The 26,408-nt window shown below is 44.1% G+C and overlaps 1 protein-coding gene across 6 annotated transcripts in view; it reads left to right on the top strand.

The window, feature by feature from the left end:
- The window catches only part of odad4 (outer dynein arm docking complex subunit 4), a 106,064-nt gene that overhangs the window by 26,519 nt on the left and 53,137 nt on the right, over window positions 1-26,408 (top strand). For 2 of the 6 annotated variants that reach the window (XM_048614571.1, XM_048614574.1), the window contains 6 exons: window positions 1,005-1,055; window positions 3,650-3,718; window positions 5,131-5,181; window positions 7,488-7,562; window positions 8,825-8,872; window positions 10,568-10,627. The exons of 2 other annotated variants lie outside the window; for them this stretch is intronic. In XM_048614571.1, the coding sequence (XP_048470528.1) occupies window positions 1,005-1,055; window positions 3,650-3,718; window positions 5,131-5,181; window positions 7,488-7,562; window positions 8,825-8,872; window positions 10,568-10,627 (354 nt within the window). The remainder of the gene's footprint in view (window positions 1-1,004; window positions 1,056-3,649; window positions 3,719-5,130; window positions 5,182-7,487; window positions 7,563-8,824; window positions 8,873-10,567; window positions 10,628-26,408) is intronic. 2 more of the 6 variants (XM_048614572.1, XM_048614576.1) reach the window with 2 other exon arrangements.

Raw genomic sequence — 26,408 nt, 5'->3', positions numbered from 1 at the left:
TACTCCTGCTATTTCTTACTTCGTAATTAAAAAGAATGTAGAGACACTGGAGAAGATCCAAAGGCGATGTACAAAGATAATACCAGGCAGAGAAGCTATACCTTTCAGAAAGACTGAACAGGCTGGAGCTCTTTTCTCTTAGGAAGGGAAGGCTGAGGGGTGACCAATAGAGGTTATGAATATTATGAAGGGGTTAAATAAGATAGATGCAGAATAGATGTTTCTATCTGGGGAAGACTAACGACAGCCATCAATATAAGATAATGAATCCAACAAGGATTTCAGAGTAAACTTTCTTTCTATGTGTACATGAGATAAGAGTATCGCTGGCTAGGCTAGCATTTATTTCCCATCCCTAATGGTCTTTGAGAAGATAATGGCAAGATGCCTACTTCAGTCACTTGAACAGTGCGAGTTTTTGTCTGGGGTGGACAAAGTCAGAAGTCACACGACACCAGGTTATAGTCCAACAGGTTTAGTTGAAATTACAAGCTTTCACAGCCCTGCTCCTTATGATTTCAAATAAACCTGTTGGACTATAACCTGGTGTCGTGTGACTTCTGACATTAGGTAGTAGTTCCAGGATTTTGACTTAGGAAGTGGATGACCTGCTGATCAATTGGGGTTGCTCTGTACCTGATGGTTTTGAGCTTCTTGAGTCTTGGATCTACACTTGTCCAAGACAAATGAAGTGTATTGCATGACACTCCTGTCTTGTGCCTTATCAGATATACGTTTTGCTTAGCACATGATGAGAATGTAGAATTTGCTGCCAGATGGAGTAGTTGTGATAGGTGCATTTAAAGGACACCTAGATGTGTACAGACATAAGTATAGAAGGAAATGTTGATAGTATGTGACAAAGTAAAGTGGGATTAGCATGAATCATAAACACTGGTACAGGTGAATTAGTCCGAATGGCCTGTTTCTGCATTGTAAATTTAAAATTAACTCTCTATTAGGTTTGAGTAACATTTTTTAACCTCTTGATTTTACCACTGTAGTTGGTCCGCTCGTTGTTGATCGGACAAGGACTAAGAAACAGAAACGTACTGGTATGTTATCCATGTAGACAAACTGTACTCTGTCAGCAACATATATCAGTCACATGTACATCTGCTCATTTACACCCCCCTGCATTTTAATCAACCCTTTTCTGAAGGATGGCTCACAAGGTGTTGTTCTCATTATAATCCATGAGACAGTGGAAAATGAGGCTGGAGATTAGAAATGGAGGATAAAGAGATGGCAGACAAATCGAACAGGTATTTTGCACCGGTCTTCACAGTAGAGAATACAACTAGCATTGCGGAAGTAGCTGTCAGTCGGGAATTGAAATGGAGGGAGGAACTGAAGAAAATTACAATTACCAGGGAAATAGAACTGAGCAAATTGTTGGAACTGAGAGTTGTCAAGTCCCCAGGTGCTGATGCATTTCTTCCCAGGGTCTTAAAAGAAGTAGCCAGTGAAATAGTTGATATGTTGGTTTTAATTTTCCAAAGCTCATTAGATTCTGGGAAGATTCCTTGAGATTGGAAAATGCCAAAGCAACTCCTTAATCCAAAGAGGGAGGGAGACAGAAAGTAGGAAACTGCAGGCCAGTTAGCTTAATCTCAGTCATAGGGAAAGTGTTAGAGACTATTATTAACAATGTTTGAACAGGCACTTGAGTAAATTCAAGGTAATCAGGCAGAGCAAATACGGCTTTGTCAAAGTGAAATCATGTTAAACTAATTTATCGGAATTCTATGAAGAAGGAACTTGTGCTGTAGATAAAAGGGAACCAGTGGATGCATTGTTCTTAGATTTCCGGAGGACATTTGGTACGGTGCCAGAGCCAAGGTTTTTGCAAATTATAAAAGCTCATGGTGTTGAAGCTAACACATTGACACAGAGAGACGATTGGCTGGCTAACAGGAAGCAAGGAGGAGGAATAAGTTGGTCATTTTCAGGCTGGCAGGATATCCTGGGTGGTGTACCCCAAGAGTCAGTGCTGGGACCTCAATTCTGTACAATTTGTAGAAATAATTCGGATGAAGAGATCCAAAGTACTGGAGCTAAATTTGCTGATGACACAAAGTTAGGCAGGAAAGTGAATTGTGAAGAGGATATAAGAAGCCTACAAAGGAATATAAATAGGTTCATTGTGTGATTAAAGATCTGGCAAATGTGGAGCACCGTGTGGAAAAATGTGAAATAGTCTGTTTTGGCAGAAAGAACTAAAAAGAAATGTATATATTATATGTTATCTAAATGGTGAGAGGTTGCAGAGCTCTGAGATGCAGAGGGTTCTGGGTGTCCTCATGCGTAAATCACAGAAGGTTAGCTTGCAGGTACAGCAAATAACCAGGAAAGCTAACAGAATGTGATGGCTTGTTGTGAGGGGAATTGATGCAGGAGTGGGGAGGTTATGCTGCAGTTATACAGGGCATTGGTGAGACTGTATCTGGAGTCCTGTGTACAGCACTGGTCACTGTACTTACAGAATGATGCTAATGCATTGGGAACTGTTCAGAAAAGGTTTATTTGACAAATACCGGGAATGAGTGGATTGCTTTCTGAGGAAAGGCTAGATAGGCTGGGCCTATATCCTCTGGAGTTTAGAACATCAAAGGTGACTTAAACACATAAGATATTGAGGGGATTTGACTGGGTGAATGTGGAAAGGATGTTTCCTCTTGTAGGAGAATCTGGAAGTCGTAGGGGTCAGAGTTTGAAAATGGAGTGAGGTTGCCCATTTAAACAGATGAGGAAACTTTATTTTCTTTCAGAGGGTTGTGAGTGTTTGGAATTCCCTTCATTAATGGTAGTGGATGCAGAATCTTTAAATATTTTTAAGGCAGGGCTAGATAGATTCTTGATCACTGAGGGGATGAAAGATTATCAGGGATATGCAACAATGTAGAGTTGAGGTTAAAATCAGATCAACCATGATCTTATTAAATGGTGGAGCGGGCTTGAAGGGCCTATGGCCTAAGCTTGTTCCTTGTTCATATGTTTATTTCCATCCCTTGGATTCTGGTCATTACAAACCATTGGACCAGTACACACACATCACCTTTAACCATTATTGAGAAGGTAGTGCCTGTCCATATGAGATATCAAAGCTGAGCGTAATATTCTCATCAGTGAATAAATGCAGCCAGGATAGCGACCAGGAGGGTGAGTTTATCCCTCCAGTATCCTAAGGCTCCAACAACAATGATGGGATCCCTCCCAGCAGGCTAATTGAGATCCACTGACTCGGCACAGAACAGGCATAAACCCAGCAGCATCCTGGACTCAATGGTTTGACCACCTATTGGATCAAGTCCCTTGCTCTGATGGAGCCTTGCACCTCATTGCAACTGAGCCCATCTGGCTCAACAACTCAATAGTGAAAACAGGGGAATAGTCGGACCCAGTTAAGATGGCTGTGATGAGGAAAATGCAGTGGTCAATCCAGCAGCAGTGGTTGAGAACATGTTAAAGGTGGCACCCTTGCTTTTTCCTAACTCCTCAGTTGGTTGTTGTGACCAGCCCCTGGAGATGGTTTCCTGGGCTGCAGCGTGCAATACAGGTTGATGTTGGGGCAGTATATATCCTGGAGAGAATGAAAGCGACTCGTGTGACTGTGGAATTTCTGTAACCTGCCATCTTCCCACTGCAGCCTTTTCAACTGTGGAGCCACCTTCTCTGGGAGCTGAAGATGTCACTGATTCCACCCTCGGTGCTCAGGGTAGGTAGCCAGACCTATGTGCAGCTCCTCTCCAGTCAGGCCTTTGTGCGTTCTGTTCTGCACCAGGATTGAACTATGCTGTGCCTTTACCTGACCCATTGAGTTCAGACTATTTCCCTCTCCTCCTTTCCTGTCATTTACACCATTGAATCTGAAAACCTCAATTTCCGTGTTCAGGATTAGACGCAGATAAAATGATAATTATTGGCTGAACTAATTTTAAATTAATGTTTGGGCAAAATTAAACATGGATATAGGGTATGACGAAGAACTCTGAGAGAGTGAGACCAGGAAAGATTTTGTTTTTACAGCTATATTAGTTGGGGTATATTAGTTTAAAGTAAGGCATTTTCAATGGGTTGGTGGTGTTTGGATTTGAAATTACTGGACCAAAAAAAGCTTCAAAAGATTTATTTTTTGTTAAAAGTCTTTTTACAATTATGTTCAAACACGATTGATATGGTCAAATGAGATGCACAACATACTGCAGCCATCTCCTTTGACCTTGTCTCACTCCTTTTCCCTGCCATTCCCAGAGCCACGCTCTCATTCTGACCCACTGATCTACTGTCTTGGTCAACCCAGTGTGTTCTGCAACAGGAACAGCCTGGCCTCCACTCCCACACACTCCTGAAAATGTCCTGTCCGTGGTTTTCAGGTCAGATCATAACCTTCCCTGATTATTCTTTTTACTGTAACAGCAATGGGTTTACCATGTTTTAATACGTTGGTCAAATTGCAGCTTCAACTGGCAAGTTAAACCAGCCCGAGAGCAGGACGGTATGGAGGCTCAGTGGTTAGCACTGCTACCTTACAGTGCCAGGAATCCGGGTTTGATTCCACCCTCAGGTGACTGCCCGTGTCTGCCTCTGGGTGCTCCCAAAGATGTGCAAGTTGATGGATTGGCCATTATAAATTGCCCATAGAGTCCAGGGATCTGCAGGCTAGTTGGATTAGCTGTGGGAAATGCAGGGTTATCTGGCTGGGAGGTGAGTCTGTGTGGGATGCTTTTCGGAGGGTTGGTGTGGACTCGACAAGCTGAAAGGCCTGCTTCCACACTGTAGGGATTCTATGGGTATAATGACCACACTCCATCTGTATGAACTGACCCGGAGTGAGGGGATAAAATTGTTCTTGTGTCCAAATGAAGAATAAGCCAGAATGGGAAAGCCAGCTCAGCCCATTGTCGAATAGTCTCTCATATTGTGGAACCACTGGACACTAATTTATCAGTCAGCCTTGTACAGAATCCCATTGGTGGATTAGAAGAACAGCATTTCGAACAAAAGCAACTGTCAGAATGTTATTATTATCAAGGGGAACCAGTGATTAATTTAGAATTTTCATAAGCTTTTCATGTGAAGCTTGTGTGATTGAGCAGAATTGTTTAACCTGATGTTTTCGTGCACTAGGTGCTGAGAAGGCTGGTGAGGCAATAGAAGCAGAGGAATCCTGCTCCGAGGGTAGGTTCTAATGTAGCCAGCACTAAGGCACCATCATTCACCCCCCCCCCCCCCCCTCCATCATGATGGGGTTACACTGAATCACTGAGATATCTGCCCATCCTCAATCAGAATTCCGATTTGAAATACGCTCCCGATTTCTCAGCACATTATGGGGTTCCAGATCTGTTCGGTGCTCCATTAAACCACTAATAGCTTTCAATAGCTTTTATGGAAATACCTGAAACAATAGGAAAGTACATTACTGTTTGTAATTTGAACTGTGTTTGACATCATCAGCGATAGAGAGTTAGCTTAGTTAGCTGAAAGGCTGGTTAGTGATGTGAGTGATACCAACAGCCCAGGTTCAATTACCACACTGGCTGAGGTTACCATGCAGGGTTCTCAACTTCTCCTCTTTCCTGAGGTGTGGTGGCCCTGAGGATAGACCATCACCAGCTGTCTCTAATGTAAGAGTAGTGCCATGGTCTGGTAAGACTATGGCAACTTTACCTATTAGTCAGGAATAGTCACTGAAGTTATGCAGACTTTCCATTTCACGTTGAAACATGCCCAGGGTTTAGATGCAGAGTTAAGCTCTCTCTACACTGTCCCACATCAAACATTCCCAGGACAGAGACAGGACAGGGTTAGATACAGAGTAAAACTCTCTCTACACTGTCCCCATCAAACACTCCCAGGATGCTCCAGGAGATATTGTCTTTGGACACACATAGTGGTAGAGAATAGACCTTCATTTTCTGAGTGGGAAGTGGAAGCTAGTGATTAGCCCACTGCCCCTGAAGTCCCAGATTGTTATTCTGTTAAAACCAGGCCTTTACCTCACATGGTCAGAGTGGTAATGGAGCAGAAGTTGCCTGCATTATTGGTAGAGGGAGAGAATCCTTTGTATTTGGAATATTTAATGGAATGGAGGTATTTGGTCTTAGGCAGTACAAACAAATGCATTCCCTTCACAATCAAACACTGAAGTAACCCATAACTACCATCCATTGCTTCTACCCCTCAATTGGGTAAGGTTTCAAGATTTTGTTCTGTTTTGGTACCAAAATATCTGAAAGTCTCTCCATTTTGCATATTTCTGAGTGCCCAGGTCCCACACACTGAGAGGGACCAGTGAACAGGTTACGGAGCATTGACCCCAGGTAATTAACCACAGTAAAGGACCAGGGGCATTGCTGTCCATTGAAGAGAGCTGATTGGTTGTACACCTTGAGGGGCAGCAGACTACACCAAGCTTGGGGCAAGGCAAGGTGACTGGCCCACTATGGATGTCCACTTCTGCATTGGTGCCATTCTGCATCACACACTGGAAATCTAAGCTAAACTCCCTCTGCCCCAACCTAACAACACATCCTAACTCCAATAAGGAATAATTCCCACCCCCTGTGAACAGTGATCTGATCTCTATGGCCACCCATGGCTAGGGGAAGGCAATGCCCTAGTGGTATTCTCGCTGGACTGTTAATCCAGAGATCTGGATAATGTTCAGGGGACCCAGGTTTGAATCCCACCATGACAGACGGTGAAATTTGAATTCAATAAAGAAAGTATCTGGAATTAAGAATCTAACAATGACCATGAATCATCTGGTTCACTAATGACCTTTAGGGAAGGAAATGCCATCCTTACGTGGTCTGGCCTACATGTGATTCTAGGCCCACAGCAATGTGGTTGACTCTAAACTGCCCTCTGGGCAATTAGGGATGGGCAATAAATGCTGCCTGGCCAGCGACACCCTCAGCTAGTGAATGAATAAAAGAAACATAATTGATCAGCTAGTTCTCAGGGTGGGTATTACCCAAGGAATGATTGGCAGCTGTGTTGGCAGACCATGCAGCATTATAAACAGGATGTCCCTGTGCAATCTGCATTAAGCACTTTGTTAAAGCATAAGCTAAGAGTAGCAGTAAGGTCTCATTGCCAGCAGAGGAATCTGTTTTAGAATATTCCTCATATTCAGTTACCCAGAACCTTCAGCTCCCAGCGCAATATTCTTTGTTTAGAAATTTTTCATCTCCTGCGGGTTCAACTGTCAGAGTCTGGATGAGCTTGGAGTGTCTGCTGGGTCTCAATGCCAGGAGCTGCAGCTTTCAAAGGGTTGCCCAAGGATGAATGTCTGAGGCACTGACTCGGACACACTGCACCGACCTGAGGCCACCCCAGCACAGTCTCCATGGAAGTGAATCACCATTTTACTCCCATCAGAGTCATAGTGAATCATTTACTGGGGATGCTTAGAGACAGTAAGCCGTGTAATTGACAAAGTTAACATGTTTGTGTAATTTCTTATTTTGATGCAACAGAGTTCAGTTCATCAGATTCTGTCTGTGGGCTTTATTCATCAGAAAGTGATCACGTTTCAGATTTGTCTCCTCAGGGTAGGTTTGCTGGTTAATACTATGTGTGTGTGTGTTTATGTGTGTGCGCGTGTGTGTGTGTGCGTGTGTGCGTGCGTGTGTGTGTGTGTGTGTTCAGTGCCAGATCGCAGTTAGATGCACACAGAGGTGTAGAAGGATCATTTCAATGATGCTGTCTGTGATCTTTCTCTTGGATTACTCACATATTGTCCACACCAATTGTTAATATCTGGACTGGACATGTAATCTGGAGCCTCTAATTTAATACACAGATGATTGGGCTGAAATAAAGGCTTGTGACAAATACAGGATGGTTCCACACACACAGGTGCACATGGTTATCAGGTGAATGTGACCTCAGGTGAAGCAGTTACATTTTCCACAATTAATTCTTATTGTCTAGGGGTTGGAGGGATGCCTGACAGACAGGTGTTGGCAGGCTGGTATTGTTTAGCTATACAGCTCACCCTTAGCCAATCTCTTTTATGTTTTCATTAGTCTTTTGTTACAATTTATTCTTACTGCTTTCTGAAAAACATTGTCACAGAAAGCGTGCAGTGTTTTCCTGTCAGTTTTGCCAGTTGCAGGCCTATGTCTATCAACACCTTTGTGTTATCACAGAGCAATGCGCCTTAAAGGCTGAATCCACTGATGGCCACAGACATGGGGGAGGTGGACAAAACGCCCCCTTGACACAATGGAACTGAATGTATGATTCAGTGGGGAACTCAGTGTGAACCTACAAAGGAATTGTAAAAAGTTTTATCAAGGGAAGGTGTGTGTTTACATTGAGACAGAATCTGTGTGAGCGAATATATCAAGGGAAGGTCTGTTATTCCCTCTTCTTTCCATAATTTGGGAATTGTATTTCCAAATTAAAATAAATGGATATGTGGAAAATGTATTATAATAAAAATTGCCTGAAGGCCTCAGCAGATTATGTAGTGTTTGTGAAGAGAGGATTGTAGTTTGCCTCTCAGACAGAGAGTATCAGCCAGAAATATCAATTCCTCCTTCCTCCCTCCACAGGCATGAGTTTCTGTACAATCTAGCTGTGGTACCCATTCCTCTGCCATCATTGAAATGCAAACCAACATTTACACTCTGCACTCACATGTGAGAGAGACAGGGTGGGTTGTGAGAAGATGCTGCTGCCTGGGAACGCTACCTGAGCAAGAGTCAACTTGCTTCAGGAGAGGAACTTGAAAGAATTAGAAAAAAATGTTAAGTGTAGCTTGCACAGTTGATTAGATTTTCTTTGACATACTGTATTTATACAACAGAATCCAAAGTCTCTCCTGATCAACCGGTCGTTTCTAAACCTTCAGATGGTAAGAGAATTAAGTGGCTTAGGTTGAGAGGGGAACTATCATGAATAGACTGAATGTAAAAACCGAAAGATAGTCTCAGGTTCTCATCTGCCCTCTTTCATTCTGAATTCGATCCAAGTTGTTGTCGATGAAGCAATTTTTCTGTTGTTTCTTGTTATCAGCCTCATCCACGTGTTTTCATTGCTTCTCATTTACTTGTCACTGTTATTGATTCCTGCTGTGTGCAAATCAGAGCTGAGCACTAACTCCCTATCCACAGAGCTGGAGCTGGCTCTGAGAAATGTGATGAGGCGTTTAATCATTCAGTCTTTACTGTGCCATATCTGAGTATGATAGCACCTTGCCATGTGACTGATACAGTAAAGCACATTTGGTTCCAGCTCCCTGGAGAATTGTGCAAGAAGCACAATGGCGGCACGGTGGCTCAGTGGTTAGCATTGCTGCCTTATAGCACCAGGAACGGGGGCGACTGTCTGTGTGGAGTTTGCACATTCTCCCCGCATCTGTGTGGGTGAATTGGCATTGCTAAATTGTCTATAGTGTCCAGGGATGTTCAGGCTAGGTGGGTTAGCCATAGGAAATGCAGGGTTATTGAGACAGGTTAAGGGGCTGAGTCTGGGTCTGGGATGCTCTTTGGAGAGTCGGTGTAGATTCACTGGGCCAAATGGTCTCTTTTCACACTGTAGGGGTATTCCAGGATTCTGAGCTTGGAAGCCAGCAACATGCCTGAGACACCACATGTGCCCCAGATTGAGCAATGGGTGCAAAAAGACTTGGAATCATGACATGGAGTTTCTGCTGTGCTTGATAGCTCCTGTGCTGTGTTTCAATGAGAGGCACCTGCCCTTCCAAATGAGTGAAATGTTTAGGCAGATGCTGCAGCTGCCACACTGCCTTTGGGAATGGGTAATGGGCACTTAAGGACCTTTAAAGGTCCTCATCCCACCACCAATGATATTCAGCTAGTGGAGAGTTGAGCAGCGTGGGGTTTGTTTCTAGGCTCCTGGGGTTCCCTTTGTTCACAGGAGCTCAGTGGCTGCGACAAGAGGCTCAGCAGCAGGGAGGGTGTTATTGTCTTCACCCAGTGATTACCCCAGCCCCAAACATGCATCTTAGCACCACCCACCCCTGCCGCATTCACCTGGGCCCTGGGTCTCTCCCTGCTCCTCCCCATCTTCAGGTGGGTGTAATACTAACAGGTGTCAATGCTGTTCCACCCTGCCCTGCCCCACCCCATCCTCCAATACAGGCTTTGATGGCAACCAATTCCTGGCTTGGGATTCCAGCCCAGGTCCTTGACCACAGGGAGAGTGTTGCCTGTTTGACCCTTAGTACAGGGGCTTTCCCCAAGGGAGAGAATACAGACCTCATATTCAAGACCCATATCACCTGGATCAAACTCCATCCATGCCTGAATTACAGGGTTTGTTTTCGGCAGGAAGGGTTGCTCCATCACAATGCATATCTAATGCTGATTCGGCAGAATAATTTCAAAGGATTACATTATGGGAACTTGTACTCCCATGAGATTGGAAGATTAAGGTGTGCGCACAAAGATGAAGGTTAAAGGGATGAAAGAAAGGAGCTGCAATGGTACATTCCCCACAGAAGAAATGAAAATGTTAGTGGGAATATTTAAGTATATCTCAAAATTATTGAATAGAGTTTGTGTAACCTGCTGTCTTTGTGCAATAGACTTCCAGGCATCTCTTGTTCGGATGGTTCCAGCACAAGATGGAGAACGGGCTGAGGAGGGTAGGTTCAGAATATAGTGATAGTGTCATAAAAATAAAATTATAGAACTTTCCAACAGGAAAGGAGGCCATTTGGCCCATTGTGTCAGTACCAGCCCACTTTACAGCTCTTGGTCTTAAGTTTTGCAGGTCACAGCACTTCAAGAGAAAATCCGAATGTTTTTTAAATGTGGCAAGGTATTTGTTCAGGCAATAAATTCCACTTCCATACTACCTTCTGGGTGAAAGCTGTAATAACCGTCGAAAAACAACTATTGCACCAGATATAGTAAGAACTGCCGATGCTGGAGTCAGAGATAACACAACGTGGAGCTGAAGGAACACAGCAGGCCAGGCAGCATCAGGGGAGCAGGAAAGCTGACGTTTCGGGTCGGGACCCTTCTTTATAAAATGAATTTAAGAATTTCTGAAGAAGGGTCCCAACCCAAAACGTCAGCTTTCCTGCTCCTCTGATGCTGCCTGGCCTGCTGTATTCATTCAGCTCCACACTGTATTATCTATTGCACCAGATGCCTGTCTGCGTCAAGTTTTTTTGTTTTCTGTCCCAATGTTTTGAAATGTGCTTCATCTTCTTGAGTTCACACACAAGTTTTCATTCCTTCTTATTTAATCACTGGTGGAATTTTAAGCAGGGTGCCATGAGATCTATTCTGCACCAAGGGAATTCCCAATCAGGGGCACGAGCATAACAGAGGTCCAGGACATGGAATGAGTGACAGAGACATTAATTAGCTCTTGACACAAAAGTAAAGTACTGCAATTGCTGAGTTCTTCCATGGCTAAGAACAAACTAGGCAATAATGGGATATTATGCAGGGATGAGTAATATTGAAAATAAAGGAAGAGGCATACATGAAGTATATTGGCAATCAAGGAGAGCATTATAAATGGGAATTCAAAGAGGTGGAGAAAGATTGCAAAATAATTAGGAAACAAAAAAGGGATTACACATGTAATTATTTCTTTGATATGTTCTTTAGTAAAGTATTCCAAAGACACATACATAACCAAAGGGAAATTAAGATAGGCAGCAATGGCAGGAGTACAGAATGGTATTGACTGGGGATCAGTTGGTTTGATTGATCGATTTATTGTCTCGTGTATCGAAATACAGTGAAAAGGTTTCTTTACGAGCGGTACAGGCAGATCATAATAAGCAAAGGATGTACAGATCAAAAAGACTTAGACAGAGGCATAAAGGTTACATTGCATTAGTTGAGATCAACATTAGCAAGATCAATGATAACACAGTGTGGAGCTGGAGGAACACAGCAGGCCAGGCAGCATCAGAGGAGCAGGAAAGTTGACGTTTCGGTTCAGGACCCTTCTTCATAAATGGGGGAGGTGGAAGGGAGCTCAGAAATAAATAGAGGGAGGAGGGGTGGGGCTGGGGCAGGTAGGTGGGATGGTGATAGGTGAGTGCAAGTAGGGAGTGGTGAGGATTGGTCAGTGAGGTGGGAGGAACAGATAGGTGGGAGAGAAGATGGACAGGTTGTGTCAGGTCAAGGAGGCGGGGATGAGAGGGAGGGTTGGACATGGGATGAAGCCGGGGGTGGGGAGATTTTAAAACTGGTGAAATCCACATTGAAACCATTGGGCTGGAGGCTCCTGCGGCAGAATATGAGGTGCTGCTCCTCTAGTTTCCGGGTGGTGTCATTGTGACACTGGAGGAGGCCCAGGATGGACATGTCACCCAGGGAGTGGGAGAGGGAGTTGAAATGGTTTGCGACTGGAAGGTGTTGTTTTTAACGCATACAGAGCACAGATGCTCTACAGAACAGTCTCTGATTCTCCGCTGGGTCTCACCGATGTAAAGGAGGCCACATCGGGAGCAGGGGATGCAGTAGACCAAGTTGATGGATGTTCAGGTGAACCTCTGTCTGATGTGAAAGATTTTTTTGGTTCCTTGGATGGAGGTGAGGGGGGAGGTGTAGGGGTAGGTGTAGCACTTCCTGCGGTTGCAGGGGAAGGTGCGGGGGGGGGGGGGGCTAGTGGGGAATGTGGAGCGGACGAGGGAGTCGCGGAAAGAGCGGTCCCTTTGGAAGGCAGATGGGGTGGGGAGGGAAATACATTTTGGTTGTGGGGTCAGATAGCAGGTGGCGGAATTGGCGGAGAATGATATGTTGAATCTGGAGGTTAGTGGGTTGATATTGTAAGGACAAGGGGGATTCTGTCTTTAGTTTTTACTCTGGGGAGGGGATGTGAGGCCAGAGGTGCGGGAAAGGCAAGAGATGTGGTTGAGGGCATTTTCAACCACCAAAGGGGGGAAGTTGTTGTCCTTGAAATAAGGGGACATCTGGGATGTTCGGGAGTGGAATGCCCCATCTTGGGAGCAGACGCGGTGGAGGCGGAGGAATTGGGAGTAAGGGACTGCATTCTTGCAGGAAGGTGGGTGAGAGGAGGTGTAGTCTAGGTAGCTGTGGGAGTCAGTGGGCTTGAAATAGATGTCAGTTTCAAGGTGGTCACCAGAGATGGAGACAGAGAGTTCCAGGAAGGGGAGGGAGGTATCAGAGAGGGTCCAGGTGAATCTGAGGTTGGGGTGAAAGGTCTTAGTAAAGTTGATGAACAGTTCAAGCTCCTCGTGGGAGCACGAGGCAGCACTGATACAGTGATCAATGTAGCGGAGGAAGAGGTGGGGGATAGTGCCAGTGTAGGAGCGGAAGAGGGACTGTTCCACGTATCCTACAAAGAGGCAGGCATAGCTTGGGCCCATGCGGGTGCCCATGGCCACGACTTTTGTCTGTAGGACGTGGGAGGAGTTGAAGGAAAAGTTGTTAAGAGTGAGGATGAGTTCGGTTAAGCGGATGAGGGTGTCGGTGGAGGGGGACTGGTTGTGCTTTTAGGCCATCTGCATGGAGGATACAAGTATCTCGGGACTGGATGTCCATAGTGAAGATGAGGTGTTGGGGGCCAGGGAATTGGAAGTCTTGGAGGAGGTGGAGGGCATGGGTAGTGTCCCAAACGTAGGTGGGGAGTTCCTGGACCAGGGGGGAAGAAACAGAGTCAAGGGAAGCGGAGATAAGTTCAGTGGGGCAGGAGCAGGCAGAGACAATGGGTTGGCCGGGACAGTCGGGTTTATGGATTTTGGGAAGGAGATAGAAACGGGCGGTGCGGAGTTGGGGAATGATTATGTTGGAGGCTGTAGGTGGGAGGTCACCTGAGGTGATGAGGTTATGAATGGTTTGAGAGATGATGGTTTGGTGGTCAGGGGTGGGGTCATGATTGAGGGGGTGGTAGGAGGAGGTGTCAGAGAGTTGGGTGGGAAGAATCTGTTTCTGAACCTGCTTGTGCATGTGTTCAGGCTTCTGTATCTTCTGCCTGACAGAAGAGGTTGTAGGAGATTATTACCGGGGTGTGATGGGTCTTTGATAATGTTGGCCGCCTTTCCATGATAGCGAGCCATGTAAATAGAGTCCATGGATGGAAAGTTGGTTTCCGTGATGGTCTGGACTGTGCACACCACCTTCTATAGTTTCTTACAGTCCTGGACAGAGCAGTTGCCGTACCAGGCTGTTGTGCACCGGGACAGTATGCTTTCAATGGTGCATCTGTAGAAGTTGGTGAGGGACGTTATGGACATGGCAAATTTCCTGAGCTGCCTGAGGAAGAAGAGGCGTTGTTGTGCCTTCTTGACTGTCGCATTTATGTAGGGAATTCAGGACAGGTCGTCGGTTATCGTCACTCCGAGGAACATGATGCTCTTCACTCTCTCAACCTCAGTTCTGTTGATGTAGATGGGGGCATGTTCTCTTCCTTTCTTTCTGAAGTTGATCAGTTTTTTAGTTTTGCCAACGGTGAGAGACAGATTGTTTTCATTGTACCACGTCACCAAGCCCTCTATCTCCTGTCTGTATTTTGACTCGTTGTTAGATATCCGTCCCACTGTGGTGGTGTCGTCAGCGACCTTGCAGATGGTGTTTGTTTGGAATTTGGCAACACAGTTGTGAGTGTACAGGGAGTACAGTAGGGGCTGAGGGTGCATCCTTGGGGGGCTCCAGTGTTGAGTGTTATTGTGGAGGAGGTGCAGTTACCTATCCTCACTGATTGTGGTCTGTGGGTCAGGAAGCTGAGGATCCAGTTGCAGAGGGCAGAGCCGAGACCAAGGTCACACAGTTTTGAGATCAGTCTGGAGGGGATAATAGTGGAGCTGTAATTGATGAACAGGAGTCTGGCATAGGTGTTCTTGTCCAGATGTTCCAGGGATGAGTGCAGAGCTAGGGATACTGCATCCTCTGTGGACCTGTTACATCAGTAGGCAAACTGTAGGGGATTGCAATGCAGAGTAATGCCAACAGCATGAGTTCAATTCCCACAATGGCTGAGGTTGTCATGAAGGATTCTCATCCCTCACCTGAGGTGTGATGACCCTCAGGTTAAACCACCTTATAGTCTGGCAGTTCTATGGCAGCTTTACATCTCCCTTATTGAATAGCAGACATGAGGTTAGAAGGATTTACAAAGAGTATCACAATATATAAGACAGATAGGAGACAGATAATTAATAAATTGGAGAAATAAAGATTAAATCATTTAAACCTGGCAAACAGAAATCTGTTGAAATTTGAAGATGACATCAGATAGTGGAAGATGTGACAACATCGATAACAGCAAACTTGCAGTATATTTTTGTAAATACAAAATGAATTTTAACAAAGCTGAGTGTGAGGCGGTCCAATTTAAACGAATGAACAATGTGATTAATGATTGCTTGGAAAATAAAAGTCTAACTAAGGTTGAGGTATAAAGGGATTGTGGGTCATGCAGGTTAATAAATGCAGAACAAGGAAATGCCAAGCACTGGTGTTCATTTCCAGCAGAATAAAATGTAAAGAAGATGATTCCTCTTGCAAGGGAGCCATAATTTGGTGATCATAAATGTAAGGTTTCTTGATAAATCTAAGGAGGCATTCATGAAAAATTTCTTATGATAGAGAGAAATAATTATTTCTGTTGGTTGGAGAGTCTAGGACATGGCCAAGTCTCAGTTTATGCATGCTGTAAAAATTAGAGCCAGACTTTATTTTGTGAAATTTATGAACATTTCCAAAAACCATGAGCAGTAAAAGTTTGGAACTTTCTTGCTCAAATGTGTAAGATTAATTGTTTGTTTTAAATTTAAGACTATTAATCTTTGTTAGCCAAAGATATTGAGGGATACTGGGCAAAGTTGAGTGTTTGGAGTTCAGTTGTAGATCAGTCAGAATCTCTTTGAATGACAGAACAGTTCAAAGGGCTGAACAATCTCTTCCTGTTCCTATGCTCTTTACTCAGAGTCATGGGAATATGGAGCTCCCCACACAGAGCAGTGGAAACAAACGGTGGGGATAAATTATTCCAGATACTAACTCAGTATGTAATGGGAAAGAAAGAGAAAGATACTTTGACAGACTGAAATGAAGTAGAGGGAGAGAAGGCATGTGTAGAGCATTCATCTACCTCCTGAAAACTGTAACTAGAAGAAAAGGCATATCAGTTACGTGGGGCTGAAAGATTGAGTGTTCATTAACAAAGAGAAATTCAATATGTACAAGGGCCTTGCAAGCACAATCCAGGATGTGATTAGAGGATTTGCAGAAAGGAGTATGATAAACAATGGAATTGTCAGCTTTTCCTCTCAATGTCCCAGCTCAGAATCCTGATTCTTGGTGAAATGATGAATGAGACAAAGTAAAAGTTACAATATTGAGTAGAATATTTAAATCTCTTATTTCACACCTACAGTGGCTGAGATCAGCAAGGGTGAAGATATTTCTAGGGTAGGTTTCTGATATAACCAGTGTATAGTGTAGTGAACAGTAACGTACAGAATTAAACCTTTGCTAGTAAGTTCTCATTTATTCTCCTGCCTTTCGACTCCAGTCGGACTACTTTCTGAAACCAGGTTCAGATGGACTGCACCTCCTCCATTATTGGTGTCATTCGTTGTCCAGTTTGTACCGGGGAAGGAGGGAAGTGTTTTGATGGGACGGGTTCCACCTAAATCATGCTGGGATCATAATCCTGGCAAATTGCGTAATGAGGGCTATTATTAGGCTATAAACTAAACAGTAGTGGGGAGAAATTGCTGGAAAAGCTCAGCAGGTCTGGCAGCATCTGTGGAGAGAAATCAGAGTTAATGTTTCAGGTCCAGTGACCCTTCCTCAGAAACAGTAGTGGGGAGGCTTCAATTACATGGGAAATTGGAAGATCAAAGTGAAAGGAGAAGGTGAGAGTGCAGGCTAGTGATGAGTCTGATTGTTTCCAGAAAATAAAAGGGAGGAAAATAAAAATAGAAGATGTGACCATCATATTACAGAGAGGAACCATACAAGAACAGGGAAATTTGATAATAGAACAAACTTAAAGGGAATGCACAAAGCATTCAGAGTAAAATAATGAGTTAACAGCGGAAAAAGAAATGATTGGGTATGATTTGGCTGTAATTACTGAGACGTGGTTGCAGGGAGACCAGGTTTAGGAATTGAATATCCAAGGGCACTCAATGTTTCAGTAGGATAGGCAGGAAGGAGAAAGAGATGGTGTAAATTCATCAGTAAAGGAAGAAATCAATGATGTAGTGAGAAATCATAATTTGCATAGAGAACAAGACGGAGAATCAGTCTCCATAGAAATAAGATTTAGCAAGGGAAAGAAATGAAAGTAATCTGTAGGAGAACAAACAGTAGTCACACAGTGGGGCATGGTATAAACCAGAAAATAATAGGGGCTGGTAAGGAACGTGCAGCAATAGTCATGGGTGATTTTTATATGCATATAGACTGGATTAATCAAATTTGCAAGGGTAGTTTCAAAGGAGAGTTCACTGAATATATTAGAGATTGTTTCTTATAGCAATGTATTGTGCAACTAACCAGAAAGCAGGCTATTCTGGATTTGGTATTATGTAACATGGTTGGATTAATTAATGACCTCATTGCAAAGGATCCTCTAGGGAAGAGTGATCATTAATTTGGATGGCAAGAAACTGATAGGAAGTACTTTAGCCAAATTAGCAGATGACACTAAAATAGGTGGGAAAGTAAGTTGCAATATAGAAATAAGAAATTTATGAATGGATAGGTGAATAGGCCAAAGTTTGGCATATGGAATTTAATGTGGATAATTGAGAGGTTATCCATTTTGGTTGGAGGAATAGAAAGGCAACTTATGATCTAAATGGAGAGAAACTTCAGAGTATTTCGGGGGATCCGGGTGTCTTTGTGCAGGAATCACAGAAAACTAGCATGCAGGTACAGCAGGTAATGAGGAAGGCAAATGGAACTTTAGCATGTATTGCTAAAGGAGCAGGGTATAAAAGTAGGGAAGTGTTGCTGCAATTTTACAAGGCATTAGTAAGACTGCACCAGTTTTGGTACCCTTTCTTGAGGAGTGGTGTAGTTGTATTAGAGCCAGTTCAGGGGAGTTTTACTGGATTGATTACAGAAATGAGGGGTTTGTCTTATGAAGAGAGATTGAGTAGTTTCAGGAGTTTAGGAGAGCGAGAGGAGATCTAATTGAGGTCTATAGGATGTTAAAGGGGATTGAGAAAGTAAATGTAGACATGATGTTCCCTCAAGTGGGGCAACTAAAACAAGAGGTCATAGCTTTAGGATAAGGGGTGGCAGATTTAAAACAGAGATGAGGAGAAGTTACTTCTCTCAAAGGGTCATGAATCTGTGGAATTCACTCCCCAGAGTGTGGTGGATGCTGTGAAATTGAGTAAATTTAATGAAGAGAGAAATAGATTTTTAATTAGTAAGAGGTTGAAGAGTGATGAGGATCGAGCAGGAAAGTGGAGTTGAAGCCAAGATGTAATCAGCCAAGATCATACTAAGTAGCAGAGCAGGCTCAAGGGGCTGAATGGCCTGTTCCTGCTCCTGGTTCTTATGTTATTGTGTGCTATGGATTCATACGTGTCATCACCTGGAGACTCCATGGCTACTTGTGAGAGTCCCCAGAAGCTATTCATTTATCCTGCACTTTCTGTGTTTGTGGAGAGAGAAACTCCTTCCTTCCCTTTCTACTCTCTTGTTCTTTGGTATTTTGAACACTTCCGCTTGATATGGTCTTTGCAATTTCTGTAATAGTAATTTTATTTGAGGGTGACTTCCACGATTTTAGGAAGGTGAGTGAACTAGACTAAGCAACAGAAGCAAGACAGCTTGGAGATCCTGAGAGGTTGGAATGAAGGTCATACACAGTGCTGCAGAGTGACTTGGGATAGGTGACTGAGGAGGAAATTTCCACTGAGACCTCAAGATGAACAAAAGGAAAAATCACTTATTGCTCAATCTTGACTTCTTCTGAACTTCCGGTTACAGACATTTTTATTTGCAAGGATCTCTTCCCTAAAGGTCAAGCTAATATAATCCTGTATTGTCTGTGGGAGGGAGATGGTGAATCACAGGTAGAAGGGTGAGGGAGGGATACTGGAAGATGCTTCACACCTTGAAGCAGTTCCTCAACAAGAATCTGCCTCCTTCGAGAAGGAGAAGAGAAAATGAGAATAGATGAAATATATGTACTTCAGCCATTGTGTGTAACCTGCTGTATTTATCCCATAGGCTCCCGAACATCTACCAGTCGAGTAATTCCTGGCACTCCCAGTAATAGCCTTGCGAATGGAAATTGGATGGAGCAGGGTGGGTTCATTCAGCATGCAGCCAGCACAGACAGCATTAATCACCAAAGCACGGCCTACTGTCTCCAATTCTCATCTGCTTTTTATTGATTTCCCTCTGAGTTCCAGTTTGAAATACTGATGCCATTGTTCGTCACTATCAAGCTCACCCACAAGTTTTCATTGCTTCTTACAATTATTCTTTGCCACGTGAGATCTTGCTATTCTGAAATCTGAGTGCTGGGGCTTTTTGTGTTCATTATGGGCGTTGGGTATTGCTGGTTAGGCCAGCATTAATTGCCCCTCCATAATTACCCTTAAGAAGGTGGTTGTGAGCTGCCTTCTTGAATTGCTGCATTGTGTAGAGGCATCTCCAATGCTGTTAAGGATTTTGACCCAGGGACACTGAAGGAACCGTTACATATTTCCAAATCAGGATGGTGTGGATGGTAACTTGCAGGGGGTGGTGTTCCCATGTATCTTCTGCCCTTGTCCTTTTAGATGGAAGTGGTCATGGGTTTGGAAGGTCTTATTTAAGGAGGCTTGGTGACTTTCTGCAGTACAACTTGTAGATAGTCCACACTGCTGCTACTGAGCATTGGTGGGAAGGAAATCAATGTTGAATGTTTATGGATGTGGTGCTAATTAAGCAGCTGCCCTGACCTGGATGGTGTCAAGCATCTTGAGTTTTGTTGGAGCTGTACCCATCTAGACAAGTGGGGAGTATTCCATCACACTCATGACTAGTGTCCTATCGATGATCGGCAGGTTTTAGGGAGCCAGGAATTGAGTTATTTGCCGCAGAATTCCTAGCCTCCAATCTGCTCTTGTAGGTGCAGTATTTATATGGCTGTTGCTATTCGATAATAAGCCTCAGGATGTTGATAGTGGGGGATACAGCAATGCTATTATCATTGAATATTATTGGTGATGGTTAGAGTCTCTCTTGTTTAGTATGGCCATTGCCTGGTATTTTGGTGCTGGCAATGTTACTTATCACTTGTCAGCCCAAATTTGGATATTGTCCAGGTTTTGCTCCATATGTGCATAGACATGTATCTGAGGAGAGGCGAATAGTACTGAACATTGTGTAATCATTGGTGAACATCCCCACTTCTGACTTTATGATGGAGGGAAGGTCATTGATGAACAGCTGAAGATAGTTGGGCCTAGGGTACTACCCTGAGGAACTCCTGCAGAGATGTTTTGGAGCTGAGATGACTGGCCTCCATCAACCACAACCATCTTCCTTTGTGCCAGGTATGACTCCAACCAGTGGAGGGTTTTCCACCTGATTCCCATTAGCTTCAGTTTTGCTAGGGCTCCTTGATGCCACACTCAGTCAAACGTGGCCTTGGTGTCAAGGACAGTCACTCTCACCTCATCTCTGGAGTTCAGCTCTTTTGTCCATGTTTAGGTGAAGGCTGTAAGGAGGTCACAAGCTGGGTGACCCTTGGGGAACCCAAATTGAGTGTTAATGAGTTATTGCTGAGCAAATACCACTCAATAGCACTTTTGATCTATCAGTTTGCTGATAATTGAAAGTAGACTGATGGGGTAGTAATTGGCTAGGTGGCCTTTGGCCTGTTTTTTGCTACATTTCCAGGTAGATGACTGTGTTGCAATTGTGCCAGAATAGCTTGGTTAGGGGCATGAATAACTTCCAGAGCACAAGTCTTCAGTAATATTGTTGAAATGTTGTCATTGCCCATAGACTTTGCAGTATCCAGTATCCTCAGCCTATTCTTGATATCATGTAAAGTGAGACAAATTGCCTCAAGGCTGAGGTCTGTGATTCTGGGACTTTGAGTGGAACCTGAGATAGGTCATTCACTTGGCACTTCTGGATGAAGATGGATGTTAATGCTTCAGTCATGTCTTGTGCACTGATGAGCTGGCTCCCCGACCATTGAAGAAGGGGTGCTTGTGGACTACTGCTCTCCCAGTTAATTGTTTAATTGTCCACCAGATGTAATTGTCCAAAAAGCAGTGACTACACTTCAAAGGTAATTCATGTGAAGGTGCCAGAGATGTTTTTGAGAGTCCTGATGAGGCGTTGTTTGATGAGCAGTGGTAAGGTAATGACCAGATCACCTGCTTTAGAAATCAGTTCTGAGATTTATTAGAAACACAAATTACATATTTGTCAACAAGTTTGGAGGACACAAATAAAGAAAGTCTGTTCAATTGTACAGGGCTTTGGTGAATACCTAGAATACTGTGTTTCATGTTGGTGCCTGCATCTAGGGAAGGATATACACAAATTGGAAGTGCTGGAGTGAACTTTCACTAGATTCATCCCTGGGATGAACGGGCGAAGTGAATTGGGTCCAAATCTCTGGAGTTCAGACGAATGAGAGTTGATCTCATTAAAATCCACACAAGATTCTGAAGGGGAGTGGTGATAGATAGCAAGAGCCCAGAGCATGTGATATGAGGATAAAATTCTTTACTCAAACAGTTGTGAATCTTTGAAATTCACTGCCACAGACGATCAGGGATGAGCCCATCGTTGAATCTCCTTAAGGCTGAGAGCTATGTTTAGTTTCTTGGGAAGTCAAGGGATATGAGGAATGGGTGGGAAAATGAGTTGAGTCCAAGCATTGAAACGTTGACTCCTGCTCTTATCTCCTTCGCAGTTTGTTGAGACATAAATGTCCCAGGAAACTGAGGAGAATTCCCCCACTCTCCTGTGGGATAGAGATCTTTGAAATCCATCCATCGCTGAAAGATAGCACCTCTCAGTGCTGCTTTATTTTTGTGCTCAAATCCCTGGAAGTTTGGCTTGAACTCAGAATCTTCTGACTTCTCGCAACTTACCAGTTGCACTAAGGCTGTCATTTGGAAATTAGGGATTTTGCCAGTGTGATGAGCAACTTTTCATCCAGTGTATTATCAAATACAAGTGTAAAAAGCAGAATGATGTTTTAATTTAGTTACTTTGAACGATGAAGAAATGAAATGTAAAATTCATGTAACCTGCTACTTTCCTGCAGTGCAGCTTAGCAGATCTGAAACAATGGCTGCGATTCAAAAATTTGAAGCGGTCCAGGAAAGCGACAATGTTCAAGAGGGTAGGGAAAATCTCTTTACACAGCGTTATTAGACCTCAAAGATGGTGAAGTCAAAGACTGCTGAATCTATTAATTAAATAGATATTTGAAGCAGGAGTACTTACAGGGCTATGGGGAGAGAGCAGGGCAGGGAAATAAGTTTTGTATTGTTTTGGCAAAGAACCCATTGGAATTTGATGAATATAATGGCCTGTTCTTATAAACTGGTTTGCATTCCTTCCATTCCTGAATCTTTCCTTCTCACGCTGGCCGGGAAACTGCACAATCTCCTCTGCTATTTCTCACTTCCCTGCCTTTCCCTGCCATCACTTATTGCACCCCTCTTCCGTGAAGGGTCTTCTGCTTCTTCTGTCCACAAGCATCACAATAAAACCATTGGTTCTCTTGGAGAAGGTCTTTTGTGCCTCCCTTTAGATGCCTGGGTTCCCAAGACCCATGAATTTCTTGAGACTATAAGACAATAAGAAGAGGAACAGGATTAGGCCATTCATCCCATTGAGCCTGCTCTACTGTTTCACTCATGGCTGATATGTTTCTCAACACCATTCTCCTGCCTTCTTCCCATAAGCCTTGATCCCTTTACTAATCAAGAACCTATCTATCTGTGTCTTAAATACACTAATAGCTTGGTCTGCTTGGCAACAATGAGTTCCAAACATTCACCACCCTCTGGCTGAAGAAATTCCTCTTCATCTCAGTTCTAAAGGGTTGTCCCTTCACCCTGAGGCTGTGCTCCCACATCCTAGTCTCTCCTACTTGTGGAAACATCTTCTCTACGTCCATTCTGTGCAGGCCTCTCAGTATTCTGTAGTTTCAATCAGATCACCCCCTCATCCTTCTAAATTCAATCAAGTACAGACCCAGAGTCCTCAACCGCTCCTCATATGACAAGCCCTTCATCCTCAGGATCATTCTTGTAATCCCTCTGGGTCCCCTCCAGAGGCCAGTACATCTTTCTTTAGGAATGGGGCCCAGAAATGCTCACGGTATTCCAATGTGGTCTGACCAGAGCCTTATACAGCCTCAGCAGTACATCCCTGCTCTTGTATTCTAGCCCTTTTGAAGTGAATGCTGACATTGCATTTACCTTCCTAACCGCCAACTGAATCTGTACCTTAACCTTAACAGGATCCTGAACTAGGACTCCCAAGTTCCTTTGTGCTGTAGATTTCCAAATTCTTTCCCTGTTTAGAAAACAGTCAATGCCTCTATTCTTCCTACCAAAGTGCATAACCTCACACTTTCCCACATTGTATTCCAACTGCCTTTCTTTGTCCACTCTCCCAGCCTGTCCATGTCCTTCTGCAGCCTCTCTGCTTCCTCAACACTCCTGTCCCTCCACCCATCTTTGTGTCATCTTCAAATTTAGCAACAATGTCCTCAGTTCCTTCATCCAGATTGTTAATGTATAATGTAAATAGTTGTGGTCCCAACACAGATCCCTGCAGAACTCCACTAGTCACCGGCTGCCATTCTGAAAAGACCCCTTTATCCCCACTTTCTGCCTTCTGCCAGTCAGCCAATCCCCTGTCCATGCCAGTACCTTGCCCGTAATACCATGAGCTCTTATTTGGCAGCATCCTGCGCAGCACCTTGTCAAAGGCCTTCTGAAAATCCAAATAGACCATGTCCACTGGCTCTCCTTTGTCTAATTTGCTCATTACCTCCTCAAAGAATTCTAACAGATTTGTCAGGCATGACATCCCCTTATCCAAGCCGTGCTGACTCCACCTTATTTTACTTCCAAGTACTCCGCCATCTCATCCTTAATAATGCATTCTAAAATCTACCAACAACCGAGGTCAGGCTATAGTTTCCTCTTCTGCTTCCCTCCATTCATAAATCAAAGTATTGCATTAACCATTTTCCAGTCCTCTGGGATCCTCCCTGACTCCAGTGATTCCTGAAAGATCACCACCAAAGCCTCTACAATCTCCTCAGCTATGTCCTTCAAAACTTTGGGGTGGAGTCCATCTGGTCCAGGTGATTTATCCATCTTCAGACCTATCAGCTTCCCCAGTACCTTCTCCAACACTCACCTCTGTCCTCACCTCTTCAATCTGTTGAAGTTCTGGTATGCTGTTGGTGTCTTCCACTGTGAAAACTGATTCTCCCTAATCAATTCTGCCTCATTACACATCACCAAATCCAGAATTGCCTGTTCCCCCTTGGACTCTACCACAAGTTGCTCCAAAAAATCATTTTGTGGAAATTCCACAAATTCCTTTTCTTAAGATTCACTCCAACTTGATTTTCCCAGTCTACCTGCATATTGAAATCCTCATGCCTTTCTCACATGCCTTTTCTATCTCCTGATTTATTTTCTTCCCCACATCTTGACTACTGCAAGGAGGCCTATACATAACTCCCATCAGGGTCTTTTCTCCCTTTGCAGTTCTTCAACTCTACCCAAACAGATTCTGTGCCTCCAACTGGACATCGATGGCTTACTATCAATTTAATTTCATTTCTTACCAATAAGGCAACCCCGCTCCCTCTGCCCATCGTTCTGTCCTTTCGATAGGACATGTATCCTTGGATATTTAGTTCCCAGTCCTGATCCCCTTGCAGCCACATCTTTGTGATACACAACATCATACCTGCCAACCTCAATCCATGATACGAGCTCATTTACTTAGTTTCGTATATTGCGTGTATTTCAGTATAACACCATCAGCCCTGCGTTGACTGCTCCCTTCTCTACTGTCCCTTATCTACTGTGCCTGATGTTAGAATCCTGACCATTTCCATACTCTCTGCCCTGTTACTTGTTCTGGAAAATTTGCTGAGTCCTCCCCCGCCTTAAATTTTTGCATAATTTTCCACGTAACTAAACCCATCCCACAGTGCTTAGTTTAAAGCCCTAGTTATATGTGGAGACAACAGCCTAGTGGTATTATCGCTGGACTGTTAATCCAGAAACCCAGATAATGTTCTGGGGACCCGGGTTTGATGGCAGATGATTGAATTCAACTGAAAAAAAATTGGGAATTAAGAGTCTAATGATGACCATGAATGCATTTTTAATTTATAGAATCCCTACAGTGTGGAAGCAGGCCATTCAGCCCATTGAGTCCACACCAACCTTCCAAAGAGCATTCCACCTGGACCCACCCCATCACCTTGCATTCCTGATGGCCAATTCACCTAAACTACACATCTTTGAACTGTGGGAGAAAACCAGAGTGGACCCACACAGACACAGAGAGAATGGCAAACTCCACACAGACAGTTACCCAAGGCTGGAATTGAACCCAGGTCCCTGGCACTAGGAGGCAGCAGTGCTAACCACTGAGCCGCCGTGCCACCCCTTTGTCAAGAGAAAACCACTCGCTCACTAATGTCCTTTAAAGAAGGAAACTGCCATCCTTTCCTGGTCTGGCCTACATGTGACTCCAGGCCCACAGCAATATGGTTGACTTTTAGCTGCCTTCTGGGCAATTAGGGATGGGGAATAAATCCTGACCTAGCCAGCAATGCCCTCATCCCATGAATGAATTTTTGACAAAGGTTATGCGATCTCCAGGACTCTGGTCCGATTGGAACAGCTCCCTCCTTCCCCAGTACTGGTGCCAATATCCCATCAATTTGAGACAACAAGGTGCAGGGCTGGATGAACACAGCAGGCCAAGCAGCATCATAGGAGCAGAGAGGCTGACGTTTCGGGCCTAGACCCTTCATCAGAAAAGGGGGAGGGGAAGGGGGTTCTGAAATAAATAGGGAGAGAGTGGGAGGCGGATAGAAGAGGGATAGAGGAGAGGATAGGTGGAGAGGAAACAAACAGGTCGAAGAGGCGGGGATGGAGCCAGTAAAGGTGAGTGTAGGTAGGGAGTTAGGAAGGTGATAGGTCAGTCCAGGGAGGATGGACAGGTCAAGCTATCCCTGCCTCTTTGTAGGTTACGTGCAACAATCCCTCTTCCGTACCTACACCAGCCCTAAACCCCACCTCTTCCTCCGTTACATTGATGACTGTATCGGCGCCACCTCGTGCTCCCATGAGGAGCTCGAACAGTTCATCCACTTCACTAACACCTTCCACCCCAACCTTAAGTTTACCTGGACCATCTCTAACACCTCTCTCCCCTTCCTGGACCTCTCTGTCTCCATAT

This window comes from Rhincodon typus, chromosome 30 (genome assembly GCF_021869965.1).
Source record: "Rhincodon typus isolate 14 chromosome 30, sRhiTyp1.1, whole genome shotgun sequence".
Classification (NCBI taxonomy): Eukaryota; Metazoa; Chordata; class Chondrichthyes; order Orectolobiformes; family Rhincodontidae; genus Rhincodon; species Rhincodon typus.
This window is presented reverse-complemented; position numbering and strand designations above follow the sequence as displayed.